Here is a 15,939-nt window from a genome sequence, read left to right as displayed (position 1 = left end):
AAAGCACAAAACCCCAAAAAGGCTGTTCCTAGCACTRCAAGCAGGGGAAGAGTGAAGCATAGTTCAGGAACAGTGATTAGTGGGGAAAYCTAAGAGCACAGAGAAAAGGGCAGGGGCTCCTCCCATCCCAGGGCTGCAGAGGCAATGGAAGCATTTGTGTTGGCAGGAAGGCAGCAGGAATAGGCAGCTCTTTCCTGTTTCAGGCAGCAGAATTCAATATGTATGTGTGCTCTTCCCTGCCARTGGCCACTTTCAGGAAGCTGGACCCATGTCCAAATCGCCTCCCCAGCCCCACGAGGTCTGAAATATGATGATGGCAAGATACACAGCCAACATTTTGTTCCACCTTTATTTTAACAATCAGATAAAAACAGAACCATATTTTTAAAAGAGTCATTACATGGCAATTATAAAGTGCATTTTCCACTTGAATGTTGTGTACAAAAATATCCTTTAAAAACAAACATGCAAAACATCCTACAAGGCACTTCCAGGCATAGAGCAAGGAGAGTAAGCACCTCACTTCTATGTTCACATTGCAAATGGAAAAAGGGAAAAGGGGAAAGGGGAAAGGCCACAAGTAGTATTTTTACACTGCTATTGGTCAAATAGTCAGTTCCCAACCTAGCTCTTACTTATGGCATTGCTCTTCTAGCTTATCTTCCATGTTCCTCCCTAAGCACACCCAATGCACAGCCTGAAAACAAGCCTGTATGGWGATACCACCATCCACAGCACCCCAGACCCACATGCCTTGTTTTGGCTCACAAACAGCTCTCCATAGGCACAAGAAAGTGCCAGGAGAACATGACTTTCCTACAGTCAGTGTCTTACAACATTAACACCATACACTAAATAAATAAAAAGCATCAGTGTCACTCAAACTTGCTTAAAGTTTAAAACTAAGCCAAGCTAGGCAACAGTCGCTCCCAGAGAGACCAGCTGCAGGCTCTAAGGGCTGACTTGGAAAGTTGTCTGGACAGAGGAACTGAGCCTAATGAGCTCTAGACTAGCAAGAAGATTCACCACCTCGACTAAGTGATCAGGCACAGTGAACACATGTATTGATTTTGTATTTTGAAAAAAAGCAGCAGTTGAAGGCCAGCTATTCTTCCTGCAAGCTCTCGTCCCTTTTGGTATCCAACAGTGATCCCAGTATCCCTTCTAGGTTAGAGTAAAACAGCTTGTAAGTATTTATATAGYAGTCTCCAGAATAAAAAGCTACATTAACAAAGTTAAGTAGTCTAGCCTGTTGCTTCTCTCCAGCCCATCCACAGGCTACTAGAGACACCCAAAAATTATATAAAGCTCATGCACTAGAAAAACTAGGATTCTCTTGACCTCTATTTCTACAGTCTGTTCAGCACTCTCCTTTGAGMTGAGGGATTAAGTCACTCTTCCCAGTTAGCACCCAAGAAGCTTTGAGAAGCTATTTGGCATTGCACGAGCTCCCCACTTGAGCACACATCCAGAAGATGAGCCACCCCTTTAATGATAGGGATGGCTCCCCTCTGTGATTCATGTCACAACAGGGGTGCTGTCAGGATAACCCCACATCTCACTCTCCTCATGGCTAGCTCTTTGCATAAGTGGGGTGAGCCACTTTCTATGGTCACAGAGATGCAAAGTCTGGGCATTTGCAGGTCAAAATGGCACATACTGCTCCAACAGCGAGGGAAGCCCAGCCCATCCATCCAGGATAGCCACAGCACCCTCACAGGCAAGCGGTGCCATGCCTTTACCTGCCAAGCAGTCCATGGCACAGAGTGACAAACCATTACCAGATCTTAAAAGCAACATCAGTTACAAAGCCTGTTCATCCCAAAGCACTGCTGGGATCACACGTACCACCCATTTCTCAGTCAAGGCACTTCCACCACCATAGGCACACAACAGTCACCTTCCTATACAGGACACAGCATATACAGCCATGTGGTCTCTTTGTGTTTAGCTCCTGTAGCACCTGAGCAGAGTCTCCTGCACAGGACCCTGAGCCCCAGCTGGACAAAACTCTGGTTTACAGTCCACAGGAGGAAGACATGAATTTTCAGAGTCCAGCACAGCCAACTTCAGATGTCCATCAAGGGGAAGAAGCATCATGGATCAATTTTGATTCAAAAAACAGGCAGGTTTTGAAGTCAAGGATGTCAACTCACAGCTGTGTTACAAGCGTCACACAGCTACAGCTAATCTCTATTTTTGGTAACACCAATGGTATGAGAGTTTTTCAAGATCATCTGATACAACAACTGGTGACTAAGCATATCAGATCCTCTCCCACAGGCACATCTCCTAATTCGGCCGGCTGTAGGGCCACACTTCCTGTCACCACATTGTATTTTCACTTCCAAAGCATGCTTTCTGCTCCAGTAGGAAGGGCCTCACTACAAGGCTGTGTGCAAAGAGAGGACACCGTTCCCAGCAATCCAACCGCAGTGTTTGCTGACAGGCACAGGCTGGCTTTGCAAGGAGAACCCTGCAGCTGTGGTACAGCCCACTAACAATATAATACTAGGACATATTTTGAAAGAGCCTTTTAACACTAGGCAGGCAAGACAAAGCAGCCACCACTACATAGCTTGGGCAGGCAAAATAAGCACTGTAGTGTTTCCCTGGACACTGGCAACTTTACTGAAGAAGAAGTGTTGAAGAGACATGAGCAGTCCTTGKTCCTCTGATCACCTGGAAAGCCAGAATTGCTTCTCTGACTATAAACCTCCTGCCAGCACAGCACTGCATGTCTGGTTTTGCTGGGAGGCTTATGCTAAGCCACACAGAGCCAAACTCCTTCCACCTATTCATACACCTGTGTTCAGACCAGCCCCGAGGCTTGTAGACACACCAACAACAGTTAGTCAACCCGGCCTTTGTCCTTGGGTCAATAGTAGGGACCGAGCTTCTCGTAGCCTGAATAACTGGGCCACTCAGGAAAGAGGCCATAGGAGCACCGAGGGCTCCCAAACCGGTCAAATGCACTGCCAAAGTCAGGAGCCTGTGGGGGACGGACAGCTTCYTGGGCAGACTTCAGTTCTGACCGTATGATCCTGTAATTTGTTCCCCTGTTGTTGTCCCAGTACACCTTCCCATTGCACTCAAAGGAAATGGCAAACTCGACTCTTTCGTGTGATTGAATCCCCTCAGGCAAGCTGATGTCAAAGGAAAACGTGTCCCGATCTGACCCTCCATACATATCCTTGACATACTGGCATGGGTGATCTACAAAGCTTTTCCAGGTGTCAAAYGTCATCCGGATCTTCACAGTCTTTTCAAAAGCGATGTTCTTCACCTTCACCGTTCCCACAATAGATTTCTCCTTTAGCATACAGTTTTCCAGACAGACACAGTCTGTCTGGAGGCGGTTTCTGAAGTCCAGGTAGTCTACAGAGGGCTGAACAAAATCCAGGACAAAGCTGTCCTTCTCCACTGTTGTCAGACCCACGATGTTGTCTATCAGCTCTGTGATGTTGAAAGGAATATCTAGTGGATCTTCAAACTCTGAGAACACCTTCACCATTGTCAGAGCAAAGCCTCTGCTATCTGCAAACGACACTCTCTTCTTCACTTTGCTGTGTGTGAAGGAGTTTGCTGCCTCTTCTGGTCCGTTCAGTGCAGCCTTGCTGCTCAGCTGGATGCAGGGCCGCAGTGGCTTGCTTGGCTTTGGAGCAATTTTGCAGGCGCACTTCTCTCTTCGCAAGGGTGAAGAGCACAGGTACAGCTGCATTGCTACGTCCACAGCCATTGCTTGCTTGTGAGGGAAATAGTCTAATACTCTAGAAGAAAAGATGAAGGGTCAGTTGATGCTAAAAAAGCGTTTCAATGTGAGTTTTGTCAGACAATTGATATATCACTTCCCCCCAGCCATTCCAAATAATCTTGCTTCTTAAATAAAGGCAAGCAGTTGTATGGTGTGATTTACAGGCACAGTGAGAAACACACTACAGCAGAAGTGGCAGGACCAGAGCCTGTTGTGCCCTTGAACAACATCTCTTCCAGCTGCTACAGGGACAGAGGCACCCTTTGAAGGCACACTCAGGCACTGCCCTACTAGGCCAGCAATAGCAGGCTCCAGAGCATTTCCAATCGAAAGCAAAGCCCACGGCTCAGTCCTGCCAATGTTCACAAAACCCACAGATTATCAAATTTCAATGCTACATAAAGCAGGATTCCTGCTGCGCTTCCCTCTCTCCAAGAGGAGATTCTCCCCAGAGCTTCACAAGCTTTTGCAGGAGCCGGAACTCTGTCACAAACTGCTWTACACAACTGACTTCACCTTTTATAAAACCCCAGATGTCAGCCAAAAAGCACTCTCTCAGTTGAACTACACCCTTAACTCATCACTGTCCCCCAGAACTGCTCCATCTAAAGGGCCTGTGAGTAGTACTGTAAGGATAGCAACAGTCTGGCACAGCAGCAGGGTACAGGCTTACCCAACACTGCTCTGGGGCTTTCTTCACTCCACTCCACTTTAAAACAAATGCCAGCTCAGAAGGCACATCAGCCAGTTTTCTCTCCAGCAGAGTTTGCATCTCAAGCCCCCACAGYGTTTGTGCTAAGCCCCTGGGAAATGCCCTTATAGCCACAGGGGCTCGGCCAAACACAACTCACCCACCCGAGGTTCACTGAGGCTTTGGAAGCAAGTCTGTCTTTCAGAAGGCACAGGCCCTGTACCCCTCCACTACAGCCTCTCCTCCAGGGATCCTGCACCATCTCTCTCGATGTGCCCATGTGCTGCTGTAGGGCAGCTCCCAGCTGGCACCTTACCAGATACAGTCCTGGAGTTGCCTCTGAAGCCAGGCAGCTCCCAAAAAACTGCACCAATCCCTCCTGCCCTTACACTGAAATTCAGATGAAAGCTTTTGACAGACTCTCTTTGGCCTGGCTCTGGATAACCCACTAGACAGATTTATCACACATCCCCCTTAAGTCAACTGTATTGCAGCTGACTTTAAACACAGAGTATTCYCTTAACAAAAATCCTGTTTGGCTGCAGGCCAGGCTCCAAAGCTGCTCCCACCACACAGAGCAGGATGAGGCAGCAGCAGTGACCACTGGCCTTGTGATGCAGCAGAGCTCTGGCAGCCAAAGCCACTCACAGCCAGCTTTAGTAACTGGATTGCTGCTCCCGTGCCAAGAAAAAGCAAGAGCTACACTCTCCAATTGAGTTCTTCAATTCCACACCCTGTAACATCAACACAGCAGCTCTGAGCATGCTTTCACAGCACCCATTCAGCAAGGGTATATATTTATTCAGAGCACATGTGGCTCCCATGTTGGCATCCCAACCCACCCACCAGCCAGCCAACTCCTGCTGCAGCACCTCCTTTCAGCTCAATGGCAGCTGCACAAGACAGACATCAGATCCACCTGTCTGTTAACACTATTCTCCTCATCTTTACCTGGTTTTGCCAAGTTTTTATTCATACACACTTTATATAGGTCATTTCCTCCTGTAAATTAATGCAGCCTCCAATACTACTTCTCTTACTTGGGTCAATTTCATCTGCATTGCGTCTTTTCCCAGGGAAATTTATTCAGTTGAATTCCTGTAACTTCTGGGAAGTCATGTTCCATAGTAAACTGTGGTTATTCAGAGTTTTAGAATGAAGAGGCATAAAATACCCAGCCCAATGGCATTACTTTGAGCTTTTTTTCCCAAGCTAAAAACTATAGCAAGAACTTTTCATAACCAATATGAGGGTGAGCTCTGTGCTTTTACAGACTGCCTTTTCAGCTCATTTGATAYACAGACAACTCTTTCTGCACTTGACAGTTTGCTGATGGCCAGCTCTCAGCCAGAGGCAGCTTTCTCCTTTTGGGGCTGATTAGGGCTGTCCTGAACTTCAAATGTTTTGAAAGTGGGAGCAGGGATACAATTTTCAGAACTCAGGGAGGAAAGAAAGCTCTAGGAAGCAAACAGCACAAGGCAGGGAGCCCTGWGCACTTACAGGGGCCAATCCTTTCCCTCTCCCCTCAAAAGGAGAACAAACGCGACTCTGCCTCCGGACTTCTTCCTGTAGCTTTACTCTCTCCAGAAAAGGATGTCTGTCGCCACTCACTTCTCCCTCCCGTCATTCTACAAAGGAAAACTAAGCCAGAACCAAGGAATTACTTACACCTCCATTATCGAACCCCTTCGGTTGCCTCCGCTCTGCTCCCCACGCTACCTGGGACAGGTGCCCTTGCCGAGTCAAAGTTGGCAGCTGGCTGAAGCAGCGCTCGGACGCTCCGCACCCGCTCCTCCTCCCCGATCCAGAGAAAGCTGGGCCGTCCCGCGGACACAGCCCGCTTCCCGCAGGCATTCCCGGGCGGTGTTAACTCGCTACAGCCCGCCCCCTCCGCAACACCCGCCAAGCCGCGCCGCCCAGACCCGGGAGAGGCAGCAGCAGAGAGCCCCACTGTCCGGGGCAGCAGCGGAGAGGCAGCCCCACTGCCCCGGGCTACCGCTCCCGGCACAGCGCGGGGGCTGCAGGAGCCAAGCCACAGGATCCCGTTTTCCCCCAGGAACAGCACCGCGGCGGGAAGCGCCAGAACTGCCCCACGCACGCGAGAGGGCTGCGACCTCGAGCAGGAGGCAGCCGGGGAAGGCAAAGAGGAGGAGGAACCAGCAGCAGCAGCAGCAGCAGCATGAGCGCCGGGGGGGTCGCAGCGGGCGGGGGCGGCGAGCCCGTACCTGGTGCAGTGCATGGGGCCGGTCCGGCGGCACCGCCTCACACGGGGCGAGCGCCCGGCCCGGCCTCTTAACAGCGCCCGGCCCCGCCCCAATCAGCGACAGCCAATGAGCGCGCTCCGAGCGCGGAGGCCCGGCACGCGAGGGGGCGGGGCCAGCCCGGTGGGCGGGGCCGCGGTGTGGAACGGGTCCTGAGGGGCCGCGCAGGAATGTGGAGTGCGACTGCGGGGGAACCTTCCTGAGGGCTCCCGTGTGGGGGAATCTCCCTGAGCCAGTGTGGGGGGCTCCCATGTGGGGGGCTCCCGTGTGGGGGAATCTCCCTGAGCAACGCCGGGGTTCCCGTGTGGGAGAATCTCCTTGACCAGCGCGGGGGTTCCCGTGTGGGGGAATCTCCCTGAGCAACGCCGGGGTTCCCGTGTGGGGGAATCTCCCTGAGCAGCGCCGGGGTTCCCGTGTGGAAGAACCCCACTAAGCAGTCTCGCCGACCCCCCTTCCCGCGGCAGGGCGAGCTCGTTGCGGTGGAAGTGCCGAGCTCTGTGTCAGGCCTCAGCTGCCCCAGTCCCTCACTGTCCCGCGGCTCCTGCACCGCTTGCTATCCCTGCGTGTCCGGAAACACAAAATCAATGCAGTTGGAAAAGAGCTCTGAGATCATGAAGTCCAACTTATGAGCAAATACCGCCATGTCAACTAAACCACAGCGCTAAGTGCCACGTCCAGTCTTTCCTTAAACGCCTCAGGGAGGGTGACTCCATCACCTCCTTGGGCAGCCTATTCCAATGTCTAACCATGCTTTCTGTGAAGAAATTTCTCCTAATGTCCAACCTAAACCYCTCCTGGTGCAGCTTAAGACCATGTGCTCTAGCCCTGTCACTGGTTACCTGGGAGAGGACGCTCCTTTTAGGTATTTGTAGRCAGTGATTAAGACTTCTTTTCTCTGGACTAAACGCCCCCCACTCTCTCAGCCTCTCCTCAAAGAAYTTGTGTTYCAGACCCTTCCCCTGCCTTGTTGCCCTTCTCTGGACCAACTCCAGCACCTCAATGTCCTTCCTGAATTGAGGGCCAGAACTGAGAAGGGTAGAGATGCTGCAAGTAAACTGCTAAACCCATAGAAATGTGCTCTTGAAACAGGAAAGGTTTTTTGGGGCACTGATCATCCTGTCTGAGCTGGCCTAGGGTGTTTGGGTGCTCAGGGCCAGGTGGGGAGGAGGGCAACTCTCACACCTGCATCTTGTGGCCACAGCTCCAGGGCTGTGTTGGCACGGGGTAGAAATCTCCAGAGGATACCAAAAGATCTGCTTTCCAGTAATATTTACGATGTGCAGTGGAAAAAAATGCTTTTTTTTTTGTAGAGGTGGCTTCCCTCCATGAGGCAAAAACACCATCAGGGCCTGGCTGGTGCAGAGATCAGTGTCAGGGAATCCCTATCCAGCACATGTGCAGAGCCTGAAAGGTGTTTCCAACATCTTRAAAACATCTGCCAGGCGAGTCGATGTTCTGGCATACACCCCCACTGCTTTACAGGGCCAGCTGAGCCAAGGGGTCTTCACAGCTGCTTTTCTGACTCCAGTTCCCATTTCTGCTCCTTTGGGCTGCTCCTGAGCCCATGTCAGCACAGAGCCTGATGTCCTCAGTAATGTGAAAAGTGTGCATGGAGCGGGCCTCCCTGTCAGGGGAGTGGCTCTGTGAACAAACGCTGCCTCCATGGTCAAGCAGCAGAGTCTGTAAACCCTGCTGGAAGGTAGGGATGGTGCATTTGCATTCTCCCAGTGGTAGCAGTACAGATAATAGTACTTTTTGTACCACATCTGGCCTCTTAACTGCACAGCTGTAAGTAATGCTGCTCTCCCTCACCTTCCTTACAGAGCTGAAAAGCAGGATTGAAATGTCAACATTTGTTTTCCATTAGCTTGTGGAAACACAGACAGCTATTGTTAAAGCCGGAGACTTCCTGCTGGAAGCTGCCGTTTAATAAACTTATTACTCTGCAAGGCAAAAAGGTTTTGTTGGGGAGAAAACAATCATGCTTTTTCTGTTTTATAAACTTTTTTGATAAAGCAATGGTAATATTTACAGTTGGGGAGAGTGAGCTGAAAGATGTACCTGTTGCAGAAATGTTGCAAACTAGTATTTCATGTACTGAGGTTATGGTGGGATTTTAGCATGTGTTACTTMATGACAGGGTTTACAGCAGGAATGAGGGGAGCCATGTTCACATCTGCCCACGAGCAACAGACAGACATGGGATAAGGTGGTCACTCAACTCATGGACCCCCACCAGGGTTGCTCCCCTTCTCCAGGCAATGCCACTGCACTCTGGCTGTGYCACTGGTCCAGAGAGGTTTGGGTGGAAGTGGTGGACTTAATGGGATGAGATGCAACACTGGGAAACCTCAGCCTGACTCACACTTGTCACTCTGGTCCACCACAAGATTCTCCTGTGCATTSCTAGCAGCTCAACAGCACAGAGGTTGATGCTGGTTTGCCTCTGCTGTGCAAGCTTTGTCCAGCCAGCCCCCAGCACCAGGCATGGGATGCATATGAGRCAGCTTAGGGTACATTTCTGCCTGTGTTTGCCATGAGTGGGGCACAGGGTTTCACAACTGTGGCTCGGTGTTTGCCCCTGAAGCAAAGGTAGGTGGAAGTCTGGGCAGGGCATTGCGATGGATTGTGGACATAGGCTGCTATCTCTGGGAAGCTGAGATAGTGGCTATATTTAGCTCAGTGCTAGACCATTGCACAGTGGTCTTGTGTGATTTCCCCACCACTTTCCACCCCTCCTGCCTTACTGAGGGATGAGAAGAGCTTGCTCCCTGGCACAAGGAAGAGGCTGCACATTGCTTCTTTCTGGAGAAGTGTTGTAGAGCGAGTCCTATCCATGACAGACAGCTCTGGAAGGAGGGCCCCACTGTTCCATCATGTCTCAATTGAGTTTTCCTCCTCATTCATTGAGTMTTTACCCTGCACATCCTGGTACAGGACATGATGGCTCCTGCACCCTCRGGTGCAGCCCTGCTGGTTTGCTATAGGAGCTTCTGTGCCCCTCCTGAGGGGCCCTCCTTCCCCTGCCATGGTCTCTYAAAAGCCACCTCTACCAGAAGGCTTGAGTAAGTCCTCGGGGACCCTTCTTGGTCCTACCATCTCCTCAGTRCCCTGCTGGAAACATGGGTGGATGAAGCATCTTCTCCCCATTGGGAAGCTGCAGGCTGCTGTGACAGCTTGGCTTCCCAGCAGCCAGCCAGCAGGCAGCCCCAGCAGGGAAGGGGAGAGGGGCCAGGAGTGTTGTGCAATGTGTCCACACCACATCAGGCTACAGGACCAAGGCTCAAGGGCGAGGGCTGTAAATCAGTGGAGTGGCTGATGTAACAGGGAGCTGTGCAGGGCTGCAGCCATGGACCATCCCATCCCATTCCTCATGCCCTCTCCCAAATCAGCAATTCCTTCCCACCCCTTTTAGGTTTCATGAGACCCRACAGCTGATGGGGAGAGATCCAGTGAGCATGCTTGCTGAGCAAAAGCAGGGTAGGGCTTGGCTGCAGAGGCYAGTTGGCCACTGGCACAGGTCAGTGTCTGTACTTGCTGGCCAGCCAGCATTGACAGCCCCTTGGCCAGCTATGGCAAACATGACAGAAAGCTGTAGGAAACATGGATTCTCTTATATCAACTTGGTAACTCTCACCATCATCTGTAACTGTATGCTGAAGCCTGATGTGTTGCTTGTCCTTGTGCTCCCAGGCCCCAGTCCAGCTTCTCTAGYGTCACAACAAACACAGCTTCTCCAGAGGAAAGACTTGAGAAGTTCTGTCAGGTGATGGGATTTCCCCTTTTTGTTTCCTTAGGTCTCAAACTCCTGTGTCTGCCCCAGGCAATAAAGCAAAGAACATTCAATGTGCCTCAGCATCAAAGGAAATTCTACTCTTGGCTAAGGCTCTTGACTGTGTTTTGGGGAGCTGTGCTCTAGGGCAGAGGTCCCACTGCTTTTCCTGTCCAAAAATGAGAAGTTGCTTCAATATACTGGCTGCAGGCCTGAGGTGGGATATTTATCTTGGCATGGCTCCCTTTAGATCTCATGTGCACCCATGGTCAAACACCCCAAGGAATGTGTACTCTGCCCACTGAAGACCATGGCACCTTCCCTTCCAGCCCAACATGCACAGCGAAGATGGTGTGGGGCCAGATACAAAGCCAGGCCTTGAGAGAAAAGGCCCCTGTGCTGGAGAGAAAAACTGGGTATTACGAAACTGTGGTTCCTAATATCAGAAATGTCAAACAAGAGAGACCTTGAAAATCCTTGCAAAGAAAAAGGAAGTTATCGGGGMGTGAATGAGTGCAAATTAGCTACAACAAGTGCTTTAAGGAAAGCTTCTACTTAGAGGGAAAAAGGAATGGGCTTCCAGCAAAGGAAGAGTTCAAGGGGCAGCACAAGAAGACAAATGACAGTAGAGAAACCAAATGATAGGCAGACATGAACAATGAAGAAGAAAGTCCTCAGCCAGGCATACAACATACTTGTTGAAAATGCTGCATTAGTGCTAAGGTGAGGCTGCATACCGAGTTAAAAAAAAAAAAATCTTCCCCAGAGACTGGGACCCAGGGTAAGTCCCTGCAGGAAGAGAATGATACCACCTGCTTTCTCAACACTGTAATGTTCTTTTCAGAGAGCAGCTCAAAGACTTTGCCTTCCTGCAGTCTATAGAATTCATTCCTATCAGTGAGGTTCTGCAAAAATCACAACAGTTGAAAGAAGGTTAGTTGTCTGCCCCAAGATTGCATAAAGCAGTGCAATAACTGTAGTCATCCTCACTTGCACTGTGAAGCTATCTGGCTCGACCTCTCAGAAACTTTTCTTTGTTATGCTTCAGCTGTTGCAGAGAAACATGGTTGSTTTCCATCCCTTCTGCTGTTTGTTTGAACCCAGAAATACCTGGTTGTGCAGACACTATGTGTAGAAAAGGTCTGTAAACAGTAGGAGCATAAAGACACAGCATRGACTAGAAACTCAAATCCTCCTAATTCCCATGTGCTCCTGCAGGAGAGAGACAATAAAGGCTGGGCTAGAGTGGTGAGAGTATGAAAAGRAATTTGGGCTGTTTCAGTGGATACATTGGTGTGATTGCAAATCCAGATGGATGCTCAGCTCCTCTGARGCAGGCTGAATCAGCCCAGCTGCATTGACAATTTGCCTTGTTTATTCCATACAGGTATCCAACTGGCTGAACTTGAACCTGCCCTAGATGCATAAGTCATAGTGAAGCAATGTATGTTTTAACTTTGGTGCCCTACAAAGTCTGCAAACCTTATTTGGTGGGGCAGATGTCCTGGGAACTTATGTGTATCTGGGCTTGGGGACTCAGAGGGCTTATCTTTGTGCAAGAGGCTGTGCTTTGTCWGAAAGACACTTGGATACTGATGAAGGCTGGGAGAGAAAAAGCCAGACTGAGGAGTGCATGTAATTCTTGATGATAAATATGATCCTAGACTCCTTTCAGGAGTTCATACCCTTCAGCTGAACTTCTCTGAGTATCCAGGCTCTCTGCTGCAGCAGAGAATGGTCCATCCCTCCATTAAGCATTTTGTCTCATCTGAAGATTAGTGTCAATGAAAAATGGGATCTGTTGTTTTCTGGACCTTTGTGCATTCTGTGTTTTCTGTCTTTGTGCATTCACTATAGAGAGAATCTGAAAATCAGCAGGAAAAAGATGTCTGACTTTTAAACCRTATCCTGAGCAAGTGCCAAAGGCAATGTGAATGGTAAAGGCAAAAGCTTAGGGTGCTGAGGAAGGAGGTCAGCTGAAGCTACTCCATTCATCAACCTTTACATTTTTTGTTGTTTTTCAAATGTAACCTGGCCTTTTTATTTGGAAGTTTTAGTTTAATCTCAGGGGGGTAGAGGTTATATTCAAGGATTTTTACCCAATTAACCAGAATCTTGAAGTTTCCTTCTGGCAGAAACTAACTGSTAGCAAAAATTACTCCTCTTTGAGAATCTTTTACTTCTGAAGTTGTATGTTAAATGCTACATAGTAGGTCGCTTGAGATTCCAGGTTTGGTGCATACAAATAGCTCCAATGTCTGCAGATACCTTGGCATTGCCTCGTCTCATGAGTGCTTAGGATACTGCAGAGACAGCTCTCTCCCTGTCTGATCTTACAAAATCCAGCTAATCTCATCTCCACCTCACAGGATTATGCACAGTGTCTTTGCACTGCAACAAGGACTTCTAAACTTGGATTGGATGAAGCAGAATTTAGGAAATGTGCCTGCAGACAAGAGGTACGCCCAGGGCAGGAATAACTAATGGGATCTGGAAAGCAGTCTAGCTATTCATAGGAAGGCTGCCCCTGTCTGGTTGGGGAGGAGGAAGTCAAGCCATCGAATGATATGGTAAACAGTGTTCCAGTGCTGACAGCTGGGAATAGTTCATGTCCCAAGCCCATGGAGCCCGTGAGCATTTTTGTCTGTCTCTTTCAGCTCTCCTCCTCCTCTAGTCTTTCCTCATCTCATATTACTGATCTTCATCTTCCCTTCATCAGCAGCTACCAGAACCCTGCTGTGGCTGAAAACCAGAGTAAAGAAAATGCAGCCTCCTCCCAAAAGTAAGACAAGCTGCTTGGCATGCCTAAATTCCCACATTTCATTTCTGAATGTTACTGATTCCTGAGAAGAAGTTAAAGTGCGGGAAGGCAAGTCAAGRTGGTGCAGACACAGCAGGTGGTAAAAGAGAAAGTCTTTGGCTTTGTAAATGGGAGACCAGCTTATAGTGATTTGAATCACGTGGCACCAGTAAAACTAAAAGCAGAAATAGCCCGGAGCTGCAGGAAAATCACTAAGCTGAAATAAATATTATGGTTCTGAAAGTGGCCACAAGTAGACTGGRAATTGAATTTGCTGACTTATCTACTTCTAATAAGGGAGAGACAAATCTAGAAGAGGTGAAACAGTGCATAGCAGCTAAACACCTTGGGTTTTGATATTTTATCACCTCTAGAATTGCARTGATAACTGAGGTGTTTTCCCCAAAAGCTAAATGCCACAATAAGCCACCTTTCCTAATTTTGAAAAAATACTTTGACCTCTGCKGCATTAGTCCAATTTTGTGCAGTACCACTCCATCAAAACTTATAGCACAGTGCTGAAAAAAGGTAGACAGTAACAAATACTCTGCACTAATTTTTCCATTCATCTAAGGGTTACTTCAGAATACAAAGTCTTCTGTGATGTTCAGGCTCTCAGTGTGGCAACAACCTGGAAAATACCCAACACTTTTCTGAGGCTGGTTGCTATAACCTTATCATCTGAGACTCACAGAGCACTTTGAATGTCCTCATCAGCACGTCCCAGAGACAGGAAGTTGCTGTTTCATCCTGGAGATGGGCTGTATATCTAAGCGTGCTGCCTCACAGAGCAATGGCCCACTACAAACCCTGCAAACTTTCTCAGCTCTCTTTGATTGCTTAGTCATGAAATTATTCAAGTCTAGTCTTCTGACCTTGCCTCCCTCAAGGTCTGGTTGGATCCCCTCCCTCGGCTGGGTGGATCCTCCTTGGGAGTCATTACAATGCCTAATGCAGYTCAGGTTGTGACTGATGTGAGCTGGATTTGAGCTGTTTGAAAGTTTTGGAAAAACCTGTAAAGCTCTCGGTCCTACAGCTCCTAGAGTTGTGCTTGTGGTGGGGTTTGCTCAAGTAAGGAATTTCTTAGGTCTTCCAAGACGTAGGTAGAGTTAGTTCAATCAAATCAAATCAAATCAAATCAAATCAAATCAAATCAAATCAAATCAAATCAAATCAAATCACCAAATACTGTTTGATTAACAGCTTTACCCAAACTGGCTGTGCCTTCCCTGGCAGCCAAGGCTGATCCAGCCTGTGCAACAGCACACCTGGGGCTTTGCACCATTCCTGTCCAGGAAAACATGTGCAGGATGGAGGTACCCTGGCACCAAAACTGCCTCCAAGAWTTTTAAAGCCTCTGCTTAAACGTGAGCTAAAGCAGCTATAAATAGCAACCGGTGGCCTCTGGTTAACCCAAGGGCTTTGATCATGGAACTGCCTCAGTGTGTTAGTGATTGGCTGCTCACAGCCTCCGCTCTCACATCGACCGGGGGCCAAGTTCATCAGCACTTCTGATTTATTGCTGCCTTGTAACCTGGGTACTGGAGGGATGGGAATATGTTTAATTTGACACCTGCAAATGAAAATATGAAAATACATATTTTTCTATTATATGGCAATAAAAATGCTTGCACATCATTACAACACACAATTCATAATCAAAAATATAAAGGTTAAATTTCAAGTTAAGACTTAAGTGTAAAGCAATCTGTAATTTCTAAAACTGAATAATATAATTACAATGAATCTCTGGATAAAGTGTTGGAAGCAGCTGCTTCGGGGCAGGGAGGACACTTGACACCAACATTGCAAAGCAGGCAATGTCCCCATCTGGTATGGATGCTGCAGTGCATAGTCTGTCACGGGTTTGACCACTGCCTACCACAGTGCTGCTGGCCACCAGCATTTCTTATCTGCATGAGCACACATCCTATTTATTGAGCGGACTTCCTTTGTTTTGCAGCCCACTCCCTTATGGGTGTGTTACTGTCTTATGATTGGACATCATGGTGGCAATATGCACTGCACTACAGGTTTAATTGCTTTCTCCTGTCATTCTGAAGTTTGAGTCCCTTAAATCACTGTCTGGGCTGTGTTCCATGCTGCCAGGCACTGCCAAGGTTGTATGTGGAGCACTGTACCCAGTCTGTGTCCCCAGTGTGAGACCAATGGTGACAGGCTTCAGTCCATGCCACCAGACTGGAGCATCTGGCATGTAAGGAGAAACTAAGGGAGATTGGCTTCTTCAGCCTGGAGGAGAAACAGCCAGTAGTGTACCAGATGCTTCTTCTACTGTCTGAGAGGTAGACAGTGAATGCAGAGCCAAACCTCCTCAGACGTGTCCAGTGAAAGGACAAGAGCCAACAGGCACTTCTGTAACACAGGAACCTCTGATGAGACAGGTAGAAACCACTGCTCCAAGACAATGGGATGGCAGTATGCAGCCCAGAGAGATGGTGGCACTTCCATTCTTGGGGACTGATCAAGCCTTGCCTTGGCCCAGACATTCTGACCTGACTGTGGCAGTGTCCCTCACACAAAGAGTGAGGGTGGGACACACACCTCCAGAGCACCATTCCACATATATCCATCCACGATTGTATGATTATATTTCCCTGTTTGAAGCTGAGTCTCCTGATGCRGTTTGTGGAGTTCACAGAG

General features: G+C 48.7%; 1 protein-coding gene across 3 annotated transcripts; it reads right to left on the bottom strand.

Moving 5' to 3' along the window:
- Nucleotides 1-322: 322 nt before the first annotated feature.
- PPP1R3B (protein phosphatase 1 regulatory subunit 3B) lies at nucleotides 323-6,711 on the bottom strand. Of its 3 annotated transcripts, none has more exons than XM_057376502.1 (2): nucleotides 6,671-6,711; nucleotides 323-3,770 (listed from the first exon to the last, which is right to left on the bottom strand). In XM_057376502.1, exons 1-2 carry the CDS (start codon nucleotides 6,682-6,684, stop codon nucleotides 2,879-2,881), a joined length of 906 nt encoding a protein of 301 aa, XP_057232485.1. In that variant the 5' UTR covers nucleotides 6,685-6,711; the 3' UTR covers nucleotides 323-2,878. The 3 variants fall into 3 exon arrangements, with proteins under 3 accessions (XP_057232485.1, XP_057232490.1, XP_057232494.1); XM_057376507.1 differs by lacking the exon at nucleotides 6,671-6,711 and adding an exon at nucleotides 6,114-6,596; XM_057376511.1 differs by lacking the exon at nucleotides 6,671-6,711 and adding an exon at nucleotides 5,946-6,091.
- Between the last annotated feature and the right edge of the window lie 9,228 nt (nucleotides 6,712-15,939).

The sequence above is a fragment of the Malurus melanocephalus genome, unplaced genomic scaffold, assembly GCF_030028575.1.
Source record: "Malurus melanocephalus ecotype Western Australia unplaced genomic scaffold, MMel_1.1 scaffold_9, whole genome shotgun sequence".
NCBI classification, from domain to species: domain Eukaryota; kingdom Metazoa; phylum Chordata; class Aves; order Passeriformes; family Maluridae; genus Malurus; species Malurus melanocephalus.
Note: the sequence above shows the minus strand (reverse complement) of the source record. Positions and strands in the feature narration are given on the sequence as shown.